The sequence below is a fragment of the Parambassis ranga genome, chromosome 2 (assembly GCF_900634625.1).
Source record: "Parambassis ranga chromosome 2, fParRan2.1, whole genome shotgun sequence".
In the NCBI taxonomy this organism is placed as follows: Eukaryota; Metazoa; Chordata; class Actinopteri; family Ambassidae; genus Parambassis; species Parambassis ranga.
In genome coordinates, this window is record NC_041023.1 from 31814937 (window position 1) to 31830579 (window position 15643).

A 15643-nucleotide genomic window follows, 5' to 3' on the forward strand; every position below is an offset into this window, starting at 1 on the left:
CAAAACTGCTGTGTTTCTTGATTTGTTCATCCTACCTGCGTCTTACTCTATCATGACATCAGCCCCTGTACACCTTTTCATATCACCTTATCGCCATATGTGGGTGTGGCCACATGGCTCAGCAGCGCCCCCTGGAATGAGATCTGCTTCCCCGTTTGACCTACAGACACGAAAATTAGTACATATATGTATCACCTGTAGATGAGAAAAAAAGTCTCTTGGAGGTATCCTCCAAGAGAAAAAAGAGACAGGAAGTCCGCCATTTTGAAAAAACTGCGCCACACTGCATTTTTCACTCCCCGCACATTTGTGAACTCCTCCTAGGGGATTTGTCCAATCCAACTGAAAATTGGTGTGGATACTCTTACAGCATTAGGGACCAAATTTATCAAAAACGCAGTCCACACCACCACGATTTTGACCCTTCGCCAACGCACAGGAAACAGATGTTTTTGTGGCTGTATCTCCCTCATTCTTCATTCTATGTGGATGAAACTTTACAGTCATGCTGAACACCTGACTCTGCACGCATTGATATGCTGATATGCTACAGTCACTGCGCCACCTACTGGCCGGAGGACCTGTCTTTTGTATTTGTGTGTTTTGGTGTTCTCTTCTGCCCTGCAGACCACAGTTCGTGCCAGTACCGGGGGGAGAGGACGTGGGATGGTAGGGAGGCGGTGGCTGCGTGTTCAGCTGATCGCAAGGAGTGCGAGGGCCCATCATCGCTGCTTGCAACTTTAATTATTATTATTATATGAACATATATATATATATATATATATATATATATATATATATATATATATATATATATATATATATATATATATATATATATATATATATGTCATACAAAGGATTTAGAAGGAAGAATGAAAATTATATTTTTGAATGACTCATATTAAAAGTAGAAACCTCCCTAAATCTGCTCCCTGGTCTGACATTCAAACCACAGAGCTCCACAGATCAACTGCTTTGTGAGCAATTTCTTACAGTGCAGGATGAGCAGCTTAAAGTGGCTGACCGCAGGTTAATAGTAATCCTGTAGTCCTCACAGAGAAACCTGTGGAAGTTCACAGTAAAACAAGCACTTTATGTCTTAAAATAATTCTCACTCTCACTTCTCATTAAAGGCTAAATGATCCACAAAATGCTTTGCGGACGCCTTTTTGTAAATATTTTACCTTGATAATCACCGTGTTAGGAGAGTTATGTCCTGTATAGGGACTTTATGAGTAATTAGGTGTGTATAGGCGCATTTCTTTAAACACAAACTGCACACATGAGACACATAGTTTCTTGTAATGATTTTCCTCTGGAAAAGAACTAACTGGAAAAACAACACAGCCGCCCACAGAAGATCCATGATGCACACACTACTACTTGTTTGTTGTTTTAAGTGTTATACGGTAGTTGTTTTAAGTCTTATTCACACGGTATGAGGCACACTTATTCATTCATCTCCAGCCTGCTGTGACGCATCATTAAACCTTGGTGGATTTTTTTGTGTCATAGCCACAAGAGTGGAAAGTATGTCTAAGCAAAAACCACAAGATAAGTGTAAGTCAGCTCCAGCGATCTGTGTTTTTTCCACCTTCATAAGGAAGGAACAAAAAATAATCAAAAAGTGATTTCCCTTTGTCAAATGTTGATGACGTGATGCATTAAAAAGCACGGCGTGTGTGACTGCACAGCCGCAAGAGCAACAGAAATAGAAAGGAGGAATGTGCTTTTAAAAAGAAAACACTGATATCCAGACATAAATGATCACACACATTTGGCTCGCAGAGTTGCGTGTGATAAATGTCAGGAGACACTGATTGGGATTCAGACAATCCAAACTTATTTTCAGAGGTTTTCTCAGTGGAAGAGGCAGAAAAATGAGACACAGCTCAAGGCGTAGCTTCTTTAAGAAGCTTGATATTTCTGGCAGTGAAATTGTTGCTTTTAGTAACAATTTCACAACACAAATGGGATCTCTTAGCAATGACTCACAGTGAAACATTATTAATACAAACTATAACTGCCTTTTAACAGCTTTTTTAACGTTTATAGCTTCACTCATTATATAATGGAAGACCACAACTTCAAACATTGACCGGACAGTCAGAGGGGAAAAGGTTTAATTCTGTATGTAATACACCTGGAATTCCAGTAGATAGAGCCATTACACAAAGGTGGATAGTGTTTGTTCAGGAAATGTGTTAAACCAATATAAGAATGTCTGTCTGGAAAGAATTGCAGCTGTACAACCACTTGGTTTTATGTCAACAGCTTTGTCATTGATCTTTGCCCCAGGTCTGTGTCATATACTGCGTTATAACTTCAGCAACATTCTCTTGCTGAGTGCCAGATATTAGACAGTGCATTGTCTGTTGTTTCATTCTTTCTAGTGTGTTTATTTTGATCTATGTAACTGTTCTAACTTTTCACCAGATGAGTTTGTGGGTGCTTAAGTCATCTGGTTTTGCACATTGCAGCCTTCGTGTGTCCTGCATTGTGTTAACAGAAGATTTGGAGCATGGTGGTAATCAGAGTTATTGTCCTGTTGCACTGCTTGATGATGTATGTTTGTGATTAACTGCAGCAAGAATGTAAAAAAAACCCATATGGGGGAAACTATGCTACATCTATCTCTATGCCTGCTTTTTTTTTTGTTTGTTTTTTTTGTGGTTACAGCCTATTTTTTCCCCTGGCGGCATGAGATGTCTGTAGGCAATGGAAAATTCTGTACACGTATGTCATCAAGGAGGGTTTGAGAAATATTCATGCATGCGTGTTTCAGTGTACGGTACCAAGGACTGCATTTCTCAGAGCTAAAAGGAAAGGTTTTGTAATAACAAGAGTATGAGGAATAATGACATGTAAATATTGCCTCACTTCCTGAGTTTAAATCTAGACTCAAAACACACCAATAATATGTATTATTTATTTATTTTTAAAAAAGATGCTTTATATAAATGATGACTATACAAAGTACAGACTATAAAATATTAAAACAATACTTCAAATGTATAAATAACATAGATAATTAGCAGATATGAGCAAATTAAAATGCCAATAATCAGGCGAATCACTTGCATCCCATTGTTTCAGCGAACGTTCTGTAAAAGATTACAAGCAGTGGGGGCAGCAAAATGAAAAGCCTTCTTCCCCAGCTCAGACCGACCTTTCGGAACAGACAATAAAAACAAGCCATGGGAACTAAGGCTGTAGGAAATGGGCAAGGAATGCAGAGGAGTCAAAGTTACATGGCCTCCTTAGTATTAAATTAGAAGATAAGAGTGCATCATAGAAGCGATAAAACAGCATGTAGATAAAGCTGACAACCTGTTACAGAAATCTGAACGCAGAAAAAAAGTTTTACTTTTAAGTGTCAAGGTCAAAAACCTTATTGCCAATGGACATATATAGTAAATGTGAATTAGATCCCAATCAATGCCACAGCTGTAGTGGTAGTATAATGATTGTTCTTTGTTTGTTCTAGTGCAGTAATGTTTGATTTAACATGAGCAGAGAGAAAAAACAGTAGGGTGTTCCCAAGTGTTTTGACGAGTGAGACTGTTATGTCAGCTTTTCCTTTGTCTGTCTCTTATCTCTCATACATACCTTTACACTTAAACTTTAATGTGATCTCTGTATGGGAGGGTAATATGGAGCCAAGAGGATGTTTACTCAAGTGCACTCATCGGTGACTAAAATGTCAGTGGTTACTCTCCTAACAAAAGGATGTCATGGGTTAATAGAGCATGATGTGTCTTTTATATATCATCCAAATTTTTAAATATTTAATATTCTTAAAACTTAAAACCCTTTTATTAACATTACTTGTTCCTAATTTCTAAAAGTATGTATATATTTGCATGTAGCACTGCTGAGTTGGCTAAAAAAAGGCGTGGGTCAACAGTGAACATAATGTATCAAGTTTCAGACAGTTCACTTTGGTTGAACTGAACACAGGATGGGTGCATTTACAGTACGAGGGTTTTTTTTTCAGGAAAATATACTGGGTGGAATTTTACAGTTTAGCTTGAAGAAGTGGAAAATGGTATTCCAGTAAATCCCCCTCCTGACAGTGCATGTGTGATTTTTGTCAGTGTGGGCTGGGATTCTGTACTGTTCCTTCTCACATCCTCTTATGTGACTTGCTTGGAATATTTTGACTCTTAGGAGGCTGCTTGGAACTAATAGCCCCGCCCCCCCCCAGCTACCCAACACTATGAAATATCGTGTTTTCAGCAGCAGTCATTTACTCTGTGTGCTCAGTGCACACATCCAGGACACTGTAAAACAGGAGAGTCTCCTGCTCAAGTATTAGGTCAGGAAGCTTCATCCTCCACTGCTCCAGCCTGGAAGAGAAGAAGAAGAAGAAGAAAGAAAATGATCCTGTGGCTTACACTGCTGATTTCTCACTGTTGCCTGGGCTTGAATGTAGCTTCTGCAACAGAAAGCACTGAACTGGAGAGGACAGAGAACTGCCAAACAAGATGTTCTCAGGTAAAGCTGCATCCTCATATAAGAGATTCTCTAGCTGCCACTGATTTTACTATAGCCAGAGCTGCATGACTTCTAGAGCTAATTGTGTTCTACTAACTGCATCCTACTCCTACATTTCTATGAGGACATTACCTTTAATCTGTGTGTGCCTCCTTCAGTGTGGTTGGCAGCTCTTCATTTCCTCGATGGCTCTTTAAGCATGAACCCACAAAGTGAATGACTTATAAGCTGCATTCTTTTTTTTCGTTTTTATGATGGTTTTATTTAGCAAAGCATCTTTTGCTGAGTTAACATAGACCTTGGCACATGTTTTATCTGTTTTTTACTTAATCATTTGCTTAATCATTTGGACACTGGTGGAGGAAACTGGAGAAAATCTGTTAACTTTTTTCCTGGTGACCCAAGCAATGTGTTTTTACACTTGTTCCTATATGTATATACAATGACATCCACATAATCATGAATCTGTGTGTTTGCAGCTAACAATAGCCCTCTACCAAAACATTTCCTCACAGATGTGTCATTTAGAAACTAAAATATGGGCTGTGTTGATATTCAAAATGTGAATGATACCTCTGGGTGAACGTAACCTCATTTTAGTGATCTATTTTGGGTTGATGTGACGTGTGCATAATCCAAACCTTTAAAGAAAATGTTACATCCCAATGTCACTGAAGTGAAAGTACACTGCAAGACTGTCAGTCTGTCTGTCAACCCTTCCTGCTGATATAACATTGCAGGGGAATATCTGGAATATTTCCCACCTCAAGAGTAAACACGGATGTATTTGATAGCTTTTGGACACGATTCAATGACCTCATCTATGCATATTATTGCGGTGTTTGCATGTCGTTCGTGTTCATTTGCAACATCACACCTTGCACTAAAAGCAGAGCACCATATAAAGCTCTGTTTACTTTAAGGAGCAATGAGGATGTGAAAAACGTCTTATTGTCTGGGAATCCCCCGTCATGCAGAGCTCCTACCTTTGTTATCTTTGTTAGGCATGACTTTATTAATATAACCTCCACTCATTTGAATGCTTCTCTCTGCAGGGACTGAACTGCAAGACAAAACCAGACTGTGAGTATAAACATTGCTGCTCCCATCACATCTGCAGGCATGAGTGCACACACACTTGTGTAACAGTAACTCAGCTCATATTGTGCTGCTGCTAATCCCATCAATAGTTAACTGCCATGTTGCTAAAGGTTACAGCTTGCATCGTCTGTTTATTATGTGATGATCAATGAAGATATATTTAAACCGGACTAACAATGTGTCACTGTTGGGTATAGAGCAGAATACAGTGAAAGAAAAGAAAGTGCTTGAAAAGGCCTCTTGATGTGGCATGCAGAGACAGCGAAGGAGGAACTGTTTTTACGTACTCAAAACACCTTTTAATGAGGGAGCACACAATTGAGGGCTTGTTTTGCATGCCAGCGGTTTCCTAAAGAAATCCCACACCCTGTTGTGTCACTTTGTTAACTTGGGTTTATGACCAAAAAGAAAACACTAAAGCATTTTACCAAAGTATTTTCTCTCCCACACAGTGGTCATTGAAACAACACAGTACATGTTACACATTTTTGTTTTTCCTGGTTTAGATACGTTTCCTCGTCCGTGTCATAAGCCTGCTGGCGATCTCAACACCACCTCGGTGTTCAAGAACACTACACTCTCCACTGTTATGAGCTGTGAGGGGAGGCAGAAGTGCTCGCTACACCTGAGAATCAAGACAACTCTACAACTGGCTGGTATGTAAAAGTATTGGTTCACACAAACACACATGCAACCCTGACTGGATGCATGAAACATACAACTAGGACAGGGAATCCCCAAAGTTATTACAATGCTAAGTTGTTTTCTGAACCAAATTCCACCAGACCACACTCATTGATTTAATTTAAAGTCTCCATGAAATTTAAAAATAATCTAAATTAGCATTAGCATTTGCGTTTCTACACTAACCTCAACAGTTCGCACCTTTGCTAATTTGTAGAGTGGCTCCTAAAACAAAGAATTGTTACTTATGGGACTGCCTACTTTAATTACTTAGGGAATTTATGGAATAATAGATAATAATACATTGTGACAAAATCTTAAATGATAGATTTAGCTTTAAAATAGCAAAGTTGCTAATATTGGGAATTACCTGTGTGTTGTTCAGGCTTGGATTGTTCCAATCACAACATCGGCTAACTGCCTGCAAAACTGCCGTGTCTTGTTTTCTATTTTTACACATGGTAAACAAAGATGTAGGCGTGGTTTAAAGTAGTTTAAAGGCAGCTTGACAAAGCAGTGCTGACCTCCTTAAGTATTAGTGGAAGTGATGAAAATTGAGTGCACAACACTGCATAGTTGCAATGCACATGTCATCTGAATACAATAAAAGTTACATTAAATCGTCTGCGCCATCCTCATAAAGTAAGTTCTCTGTGTGGTAACTAGCTCACCTTTCCACCCACACATTTTGTGGCACTGCCTGTTTAACTTTAGTCGATGAGGAAGTTTTAAAAAGCAGTCATGGTTAAAGATAATAGTCACTGATGACACATTTAGTTGCTTGTTGACATATAAGGAAGTCTGATTTTTCATATTCAGACATCTGTTTTGTTTTGCTGCCATTTCGGCTCTTCATATGACATCTCATGCATGGTCCTGTTTGCGGCAGCACATAACGCACAATTTTAAAGGCTTCCAGAAAAAAAAACACATACACACACACATATACACAGCTGGCGCACACAGCCTTTTCTTTGTATCAGCTCGAATGGGGGAAATCCCATTAAACTTGGTTGAGTCTGTTGTTCACTCAACCAGGATATTACACCCGCATACACAGTTTTTCATAAAAAGTGCCAAGTCACACCGGAATGCTTTTTTTAAATGGTTAAACATCTGCCACTGTTTGACGCATTGTGACTCAGACCCTCTGACCTTGCCTCCACAGACTATATGCATGGTGTGTCAATTTGCACAGTCACCACAGGGATGATGGAAAAGTGCCAAGTCATCAGCTTCACAAGAGCATCAAGGCAAAAAATGTCTGGACAGCAGGTAATATTAAGCACCACTGTATAAGTAAGTGTGATTGAGGAGTCACCAATCTGTTCAAGTATGCTGTCATATCTTGCAACCATCATGATAAACACAAAGTCTGCCAAACTGGGAGACTCATGCAGGTAATATTTTGTTCATGTACCTTCTGGTGGTTGTAAAACAAGTTTTGGCACTACTGAAATCTTTAAACTGGGACCGTTTCCAAATCATAAATCAGCCTTTCTTATATTAATACTGGTCTGAACATTTGCTACCACAGACACATGTCAGCTTGTAAGTTTGTTTTTCACCCCCTTTGCCTCCAGGTGGAAGTTGAGACTGATTGCATCGACGTTTCTCCAAACCAGCAAGTCCAAGTCACTGTGAAAACCATGCCAAGCTACTGTGGCATATCCTGGGCTGGCACCTATCACACCCCAGGTAAATCTACGTGCATGATCAAGCACACACACCCTCAGCGGGGGGGAATAGTAATTGATGTCAGGGAGGTGTTATCATGTCTTACTTTCCTCCACAGGGTGCACCCATGAAGATTTGAGAAGACATGTCCCAGAATGCATCAGTATGTATCTGAACAACACAACTCAACACATTGTGCAGTGATACAAGCCCTATTTCTGACATATATTCAGTGTTTTTAATCAAAAACCTTTAGTCAGTTTTACCATCTGGTTTCATTCATGTCTTTCAGCTGGTCGGTTGTCATATGAAGTATATCCAGAAAGAAAGGAACTGAGCGTCAATGTGTCAGACGTGCTCGAAGATCACAGTTACTACCTGCGTCTGTGCCGGAAGGATTTCATCTGCATTGGCACAGGGTCATTTACTCTGGTTAGAACTTCTCCTTATTAAAATTTAAAATCATCATTTTGTTTAGCAGTACATGTTAAAGAGAGAATTAAAGTCTCATCATAGCCATGGTGGACTTTATAGAGCGCCATAGACCACATGGTTGTAAATCCCTGAAACTGAAAACTTTTATTTTTGTCTCAAAAAATCAAAAAATCTTTCTGCTGTAAAGTTGGTCATTTTAACATACATTTCTTTGAGGATTACATCGAACTTATATAGCACTTTTCTAGGACACTCAAAGACGCTTAACAGATGCATTATTCATTCACACCACATTCACACAGTGGCAGTGGTAAGCTACAGATGTAGCCACAGCTCCCCAGGAGGAGACTGACTGAGACATGGCTGCCAAGGTGCGCCTACGGCCTCTCCGACCACTGCCGATTCATTCATATACATTCATACACCAGTGAGTGCACTGGAGGCAATGTGGGTAAAGTGCACACACATCAGGACACACAACAATGACTAGGGTAGAGCTGGGATCAAAGTACCAACCTTCCAATTATTGAACAATCCTGCTCTACCACTGAGCCACTGCTGTCCTAAACCTCTCAGATCACAGTCTTCACTGACTCATTCTAATACGCTGAGAAAGGTGAATGCCTGTGTTGTGTGCTGTCATCAGATGTAATTCCTCAGTGGTGTGGAGGCTCAATTTGGAAACTCCCGCGGCTATACTGAATTGCTAACATGGATATACATTTCAAAGAGAGCTGACTAATCATTTGCTTTTGTTTCAGATAAAGAAGGAGCAGTCTGTGAAGAGCGTTGTGTTTTCATACTCTCAGCCTTTGCCCTGCCTTTGTATAGAGGTACTGCTTTCCATGAGTGGTTGCTCTGTCACAATAATAAAAATCTAAACTTTGATACTAATAAACTCTTTGCAGGGTTGGACAGCTGTGATGGATGCCCCCAGAGTCCAAGTTTGCCCATTCAAAGACCGTAAGCCATCCATTTGCCATTACTCAATAATTGTTTTTGCAGTAATGTGTACATCTGCTGTTCTACTTCAAACACTGATATCGTACCATATGCATGTAGGTCTCGAGGTACTGTGGTTTGGAATTACTTTTGACCCACTTGAGGAGTCCTTGTTATGGCAGCCTGCTTGTGCTGTTTCTGCTGTGGCTGCACTGTGTCAGAAAAGAGAAGATGGCGTCTGTGTGGATTTTCGTGGATCCCAGAATGTCAGCAGGGAAAAGGTACAACCTCTTAAAATGTTGAAACAGCGAGGGGTGTTTAGTTTTGCTTCTGGCTCCACTTAAAAATGGAATTTACATTTGTTGTGTGTGCGAGCAGGCAAGAACATTTTAAGGTAACCTTCTGAGCCCTAAGCCTTTTGCATACACGTGCATAGCTCACAGTCACCAAATGTGACAGGAGCGGGAAGCACTCAAAAGGTGTTTGGAGTTTTGAGAAAGCCTCACTATACATTGTGCTTTGTGATGTGTCAGAGATATTATAGCACATTATCGCGAAAGGCTAATAAGTGTCAGGAATTCGAGCATGTCATCATCCCATCGGAGGAAATGGTTGTGACAATAACAGCTGTGTTATGTTGTTATGCCAGTAATGCTCTGACATCATGAGCTAGATGACACACCAAAATGTTTACATGTTAGCGTAAACTGTGTGATTGTGCACTTTAACTGGCATTTAGAGGCTGTTTCTTAGAAAATGACTCAAACCGCTAACCTTTGCAGTAGCTTATATAAATAACCTTTCCAAACAGTGGCGTAAGAGAGACGGGTGAGCACCTGGGTGTCCTTAGGTGATATCGGGTCAGTTGTCACTGGCGTTCAACCAGAGACAACCTGAGAAGGGATATCCTTTTTAGTAAACAATTAAACGGTGACGGGGTTAGAGCTAAATAAAACTGACCTTAAAAAAAAAAAACAATAACATTGGCCCCAAACAGAACATGAGTAGTGTTGCGTCAAGTCACTCTTATGTAAAACCTGTAGATGTGTAAGTATTACAACATTACTTAGTGTAAGAACCTGTTTTTTATTAATGACTCCTTCATTCATCACTGCTTTTCAGGTCATATTTTCCAAAGTGGATCCCCACCCTCAGCTGTGCATGAAGGTAATGATTCCCCCTATGGCTCACAGTTGTAGTACAGATCCCTCCTCACTTATGGTATGATTTATGTCTTATGTCTTATACTCTTAAAATATCAGCAGTTTGTAATCCTTGCCCTGCTGCCCTGTATTATGTGATTACAAGATGCCCTTTAGTTCAAGTTACAGGGAAGAGCGTGACATTTTAAAACATGTCAAAAAATTATAATAAAATACTTCCCTGCTAAGATGAGAAGGTTGACAAGTCTATACTACTTCCACGATCCAGCTAGCTTAGCTTAGCGAAGCAAAACATTAAAAAAATTCAAAGGAAATGGGTTAATGTTCAAACATTATATATATAATATATATTCAGGTCAAAAAAGAGAGCTGATCGATGTTGCTGTTGCTTGGTAGACAAAATGGAACAAACATGATAAACCAGTTGTTTGTTGACTCAAATATATCACACACACAGTTACAAAAACACAGTAGGAAGTTGATAACTGGTGAACTTTAAAACAAAGCAGAAGTATTTTTATTTACAGTTTTAAATAGTGATTTAAATATTTACTCCAAAGGTCCCGTGTCATAAACTTAAAAAGATCTTTAAGGGTCAAACTTTGTGGTTTGATCAGCTGAAACCACAATCAGTGCGTTTGTGTTAGTGGCCATTATTCTCTGGAAAACATGGAGGGCTGTGGGGTATCTGGTTGGTTGCAGTCTGCAACCTCACCACTAGATGTCACTAAATCATACACAGTGGTCCTTTACCATAGTCTTGTGTTTATAAAGCTTTTTTATGAGAATGTTCAATCTCGTAATGGCCATATCTTCCTCAGTTTTCTGTAGCCTCTCAGTCGTGGATCAGATGCCCGTTTGACAGTGGGAGATTCCAAGGTACCAGTTTGTTCCTCATGTCTGCATACCTACAATGAAACCACCCATATAGTGTAATTTATATTATGACGTTATTAAATTACAAATAATCAATAAATGTTGTATCCTTTCCAGCATGGAGCATTGTTGAGACAAGTACACAGGGGCTTGAAGAAGTGAAGATGGTGTCAGAGATCACTGCAAGGTTTTCCGTGGGGCAGTGTGTGAAGTCTGCAGGGTCCCCTGTGTGCCAGGCCACTGAGACGCACTCTGTGTTTGTGGTAGGTAGATGTCCATTTTTATCAGCAGTGCAGATTTCAGAAGACAAGTTCCTAGATGGCATTTCAAAAGACTCGAGAAAAGCATAAACACACACACACACACCTCATGGCTGTTTGTGTGCTGTCAGAACATGCTTCCACGGATTGCATGTTTGTTATAGTGTTTCCTTTTTGTTGCTGGGAAGCACCATGTTTTCTCTCAGGTGTTGTAAATTTGAGCTATCATTTGTTATCTTCAAAGCCATATATGCAATTACCACCTTTTAAAAAGCATATCTGCCAACACATGGCACATGCAGCAGCACGTTGTACACCACAATGTGTTATTATCAGCACATCAAAGATAAAATCAAAAGCAGACATGACCTACGTGATGCCTGCAGGACATAATCCTGACGTGCTGTGTCTCTTTTCTCAGGAGAAACACAAAGCTGTTGCGTTAAACCTGACAGAGGAACTTTGTAACTCGTGCCTCCAGGTATTTTTTTCACACCATTTAAGCTAATCTGCATGTTCACGATTAGGCAGGTTTTGATTTTAAATACCCGTATTGCATTTACGCAGGTGAAGAGGACTGATGTGACCTTTGCAGCTACAGTCTTGCACTGTTTCAAGCAATGTGGTAAGTTTTTTTTGTACTCCCTTCTGTGTGGTCTCACCCATCTGTTTCTGCCTATCCCAATGTAGGAAAATTTCCACAACCTGAGGCAGGCCATTATCTTTAAATGGAGATGGCTTCTAGTCCTTTGACAGAATGTGCTTTGAAGCGTTTATATTTACTGTTGTGCAAGTTCTAACAGTGTAATCACAAATCTAGTGGTTGCATCATTTTGAAACTTGAAAGGATGTTTTCTACCTGACCTCATTTATTGTCTGCAACGATAGTTGAAATCACCATGAAGAACGAATTTAACATGGTAATGACAAAAACATTGTAAATCTTTACAGATGGGTCGTTACGTCTCGGAGTTGTTAAACCAGATCCAGATCAAACCACGTGGGATGTAGCGTGGGTTGTTGTCGCTGGCGTTTGCCTTTCTGGCATCTTAATGGTCATAATGGTCACTCTGGCGCTCCATGTGCTGCTAACGGGTAGGTACAACATGTTGGAAAGCAGAATTGTTTTAAAAAGTTCAGGTCTTAGTATCCAGCAGAAATCCTGCACACAGTTGTTTACCATGTTTGCCTTCCGTCTCCCTGACAACCGACTTGTTTGATTATACAGTACAAATGTGCCTTCTGGGCAAAATTACGAGCTTCGCAGTGTATTTGAATTTTTGCTATTTGGTCATTTGAATAAAACCACTGAATTTGTCATTCTATCTGCCCTGTTTCCTCTTCCGAATCCCATGCGTTCTATTTTAGTGTACCAGAGAAGGAAAAAACAAGGAAACGGAGTCTGTACCTCTGAAAAGCAAATGGGTAAGATGATCGCCTGATTGGTTTAACTGGAAGCATATACTTCACATTTTAAACGGTAACCTGAAACCATCTCTTGTGGTTGCAGATTGTGTGGTCTCTGCATTACAAGCGAAAGCTGTTCTCCATGGGGAGGTCCTGCTACCGGATTCACCGCAGTGTGGAAACAACGAGAAGGCCAACTTACTCTCCAAATAAACAAAGAATGATGCTCTGGTAAAGATGTTACAAAAGAGTTCTCTGCCTGGACAAATATTTCAAATGTTTTGTATGTTATTATAGGTGTGCAGCTTATTGTGCTTGTCATACTGTAGGTATTTGCTGTTTTTAAATATGTGTTTTTTGAGGTGTGGCATGTTTTGGTAAAAGTTTTTTTTAAGTTAAAATATTCATTCATGTTGCAGCTACAACAATTACTGTCCTAACTTAAATGTATATTTTCAATAATAAAATGCAAAATATCTAATAAAATATAGACTTTTTTCAATATATTGAATAATTTCTGTTTGTACTATAATATAACATAGGTGGTAATAGGCATCCTTATACTAGACATGTTGGCACATTTTATGTAATAAGACAGCTAAAAAGTCACTAATCTGCAGCCCTATTGAAGTCCTGGATGAGTCCTTTTGTACTGTCCACACCCTGAACGAAACAGGGAACCCCCGACACCCACCCACCAACACAGGACAGGTCTCATGGTTAAATAGGACCATTTCCAAGAAATGAGTTTTCACCACTGAAGTTCCCACATCACTTTGATTACAGCACACATGTTCAGACAAGCTAGAACTGGTTTGCTTGTTTCCCTTTTAACAATTCCCTCCTCTCATCCTCCATGTTCCATTCATGATGTACTGTACTCCCAAACCCACAACATATAATTTAAGAATAAAGAATTTAAAAAAGTACAAAAAATAAACATAAGGTAAAAAAAAACACCTGGTGAATGGGAGAGTATGTGATCTTCTGTGCAGGGGGGGTGCTGTTCCAAGGGTCCAAATAAGTCATTCAGCTGGTTCAGCAGAGAGCTGTAACAGGTCTATGGTTGGGGGCTTGTAGTCGAAAATGACGATGAAGATGAGGATGTTCAGAGACATGATGACAAATTATTAAATCTGCCCTAGCTGATATTTTTATATTAACAATAGATAGAAGTTTGTTTCTTTTATTTTAGATTAGAGAGCTGGCAGCCATCTTCTGGGAAAACTCTATTAAAACCACAAACACAGTCCAGTTCTTCTGTAAATAAATGACTGTGAACATTTCCTCATAAGCTATGAGCAAATCCAGTAATTGGATTCTCTTGGAACCCTCCTGTCTCGCTTTTAATCTACCATTGTAATGTCCAAACCTCTGTTGTTGTTTAGCATGCTCTCATTTGTAGCTGCACATTTTCATTCAAAGTGTTCTTCCTCCTTATTACATTGAAATGTCAATGTATTAATTCAAGACTCTAATTTATAGGCAACTTGTAGACCATCAGTCATGCCAAGGTTAGATTGATAGCTCTAAGTGACCTTTCTAATACATCATATGTTATATTCTAAAGTATCCATAACTGTTTTTAAGACACAAAGGCCAGATAAACCGGTAATTTAACGGCTGTCATACAGTCCCCTATGAGAAGACCAAGACCAATCTTGTCCAGAGGATACAATTATCTGTCCCAGAACTTGCCAGTGAATACCACAGACCAGAGCCGAAATGAACATCAGCCGCACCACTGGAGGAAACATTTAGGAGGGCCACACACTTCTATTAAAAAGCAAAGGGCCTGTTATGTGCCGGTATTCATTTGTTGTGCGTGTATGTTTGTTATGTTTGTCTTTTTGCTCTCTGCAGGGTTCCCAGTGCACTTCCAGTGAACCAAGTGGATCATCAACAGCTGAGTCCACTCGGTCCTCATCAGCACACCTATAACAGCTGGAGGTGTGCACATGGCTGGGGCCAGTGGGCCAACTTGTCGACGCGCACACCACGCGTCTTTGCAAATCTCGTCTTGCAAATCTTGCAAATCTCTTTGTTATTTATTTTATTAAACAAATATAATGCACAGTCACTGTTTCAGTCTGCTGTCTCTTCCTCAGGCCTGGGTAACATTATTGTTGCTTTCCCTCATCCCCTGGAACGTAACAATTGGGGGCCCATCCGGGATACTACTACGAGGGAGAGTTCCAGCGAGGTCTCTGTGACTTTGTAACTTTGTGGTTAGTGCCCAGCTGGTCTGCTCGCAGTCCTTCCATCAGACACTTGTTATTTTGCCTTTCTTATTTTCTGAGCTAATCCTGGGCGGGGATCTAATTCCCTGGCGGGGGTAGACAGTGCAGCACAGGTGGTGAAAACCATTAGAGTTAAGGACAAAAGGAAGCCAACAATACAAAATTCTGCTGCCAAAACACCATCACCACCATTGCACGTTCACAATACATTCACACATAAACCACAGAATAGTTTGACTGCCAATGCTCACAGAAACAACACATCATGACATGGGGTTCATGCCCCTTTAAGCCACAAATTCTGCTACAATGGTAATGAGCAAACACCATTCTGTTCATTCTCAGCATGAGGTTGCAT

At 39.9% G+C, this 15643-nt stretch overlaps 1 protein-coding gene across 1 annotated transcript; it reads left to right on the top strand.

The window, feature by feature from the left end:
• Positions 1-4231: 4231 nt before the first annotated feature.
• Positions 4232-13501, top strand: il17rel (interleukin 17 receptor E-like). Its single transcript, XM_028400871.1, has 18 exons — positions 4232-4500; positions 5556-5583; positions 6108-6257; positions 7454-7560; positions 7869-7983; positions 8081-8125; positions 8255-8394; positions 9159-9230; positions 9306-9360; positions 9460-9620; positions 10462-10506; positions 11324-11381; positions 11496-11641; positions 12060-12119; positions 12206-12263; positions 12590-12733; positions 13007-13063; positions 13149-13501. The coding sequence occupies exons 1-18, from the start codon at positions 4384-4386 to the stop codon at positions 13256-13258; spliced, it is 1668 nt and encodes a 555-aa protein (XP_028256672.1). The 5' UTR covers positions 4232-4383; the 3' UTR covers positions 13259-13501.
• Positions 13502-15643: the final 2142 nt, after the last annotated feature.

Coding starts and splice junctions, on each gene's coding strand:
- il17rel (XM_028400871.1), top strand. CDS start 4,384: ATGATCCTGTGGCTTACACTGCTGATTTCTCACTGTTGCCTGGGCTTG. Junction 4,501..5,555: donor GCCAAACAAGATGTTCTCAG/GTAAAGCTGCAT, acceptor TTCTCTCTGCAG/GGACTGAACTGCAAGACAAA. Junction 9,621..10,461: donor AGAATGTCAGCAGGGAAAAG/GTACAACCTCTT, acceptor ACTGCTTTTCAG/GTCATATTTTCCAAAGTGGA.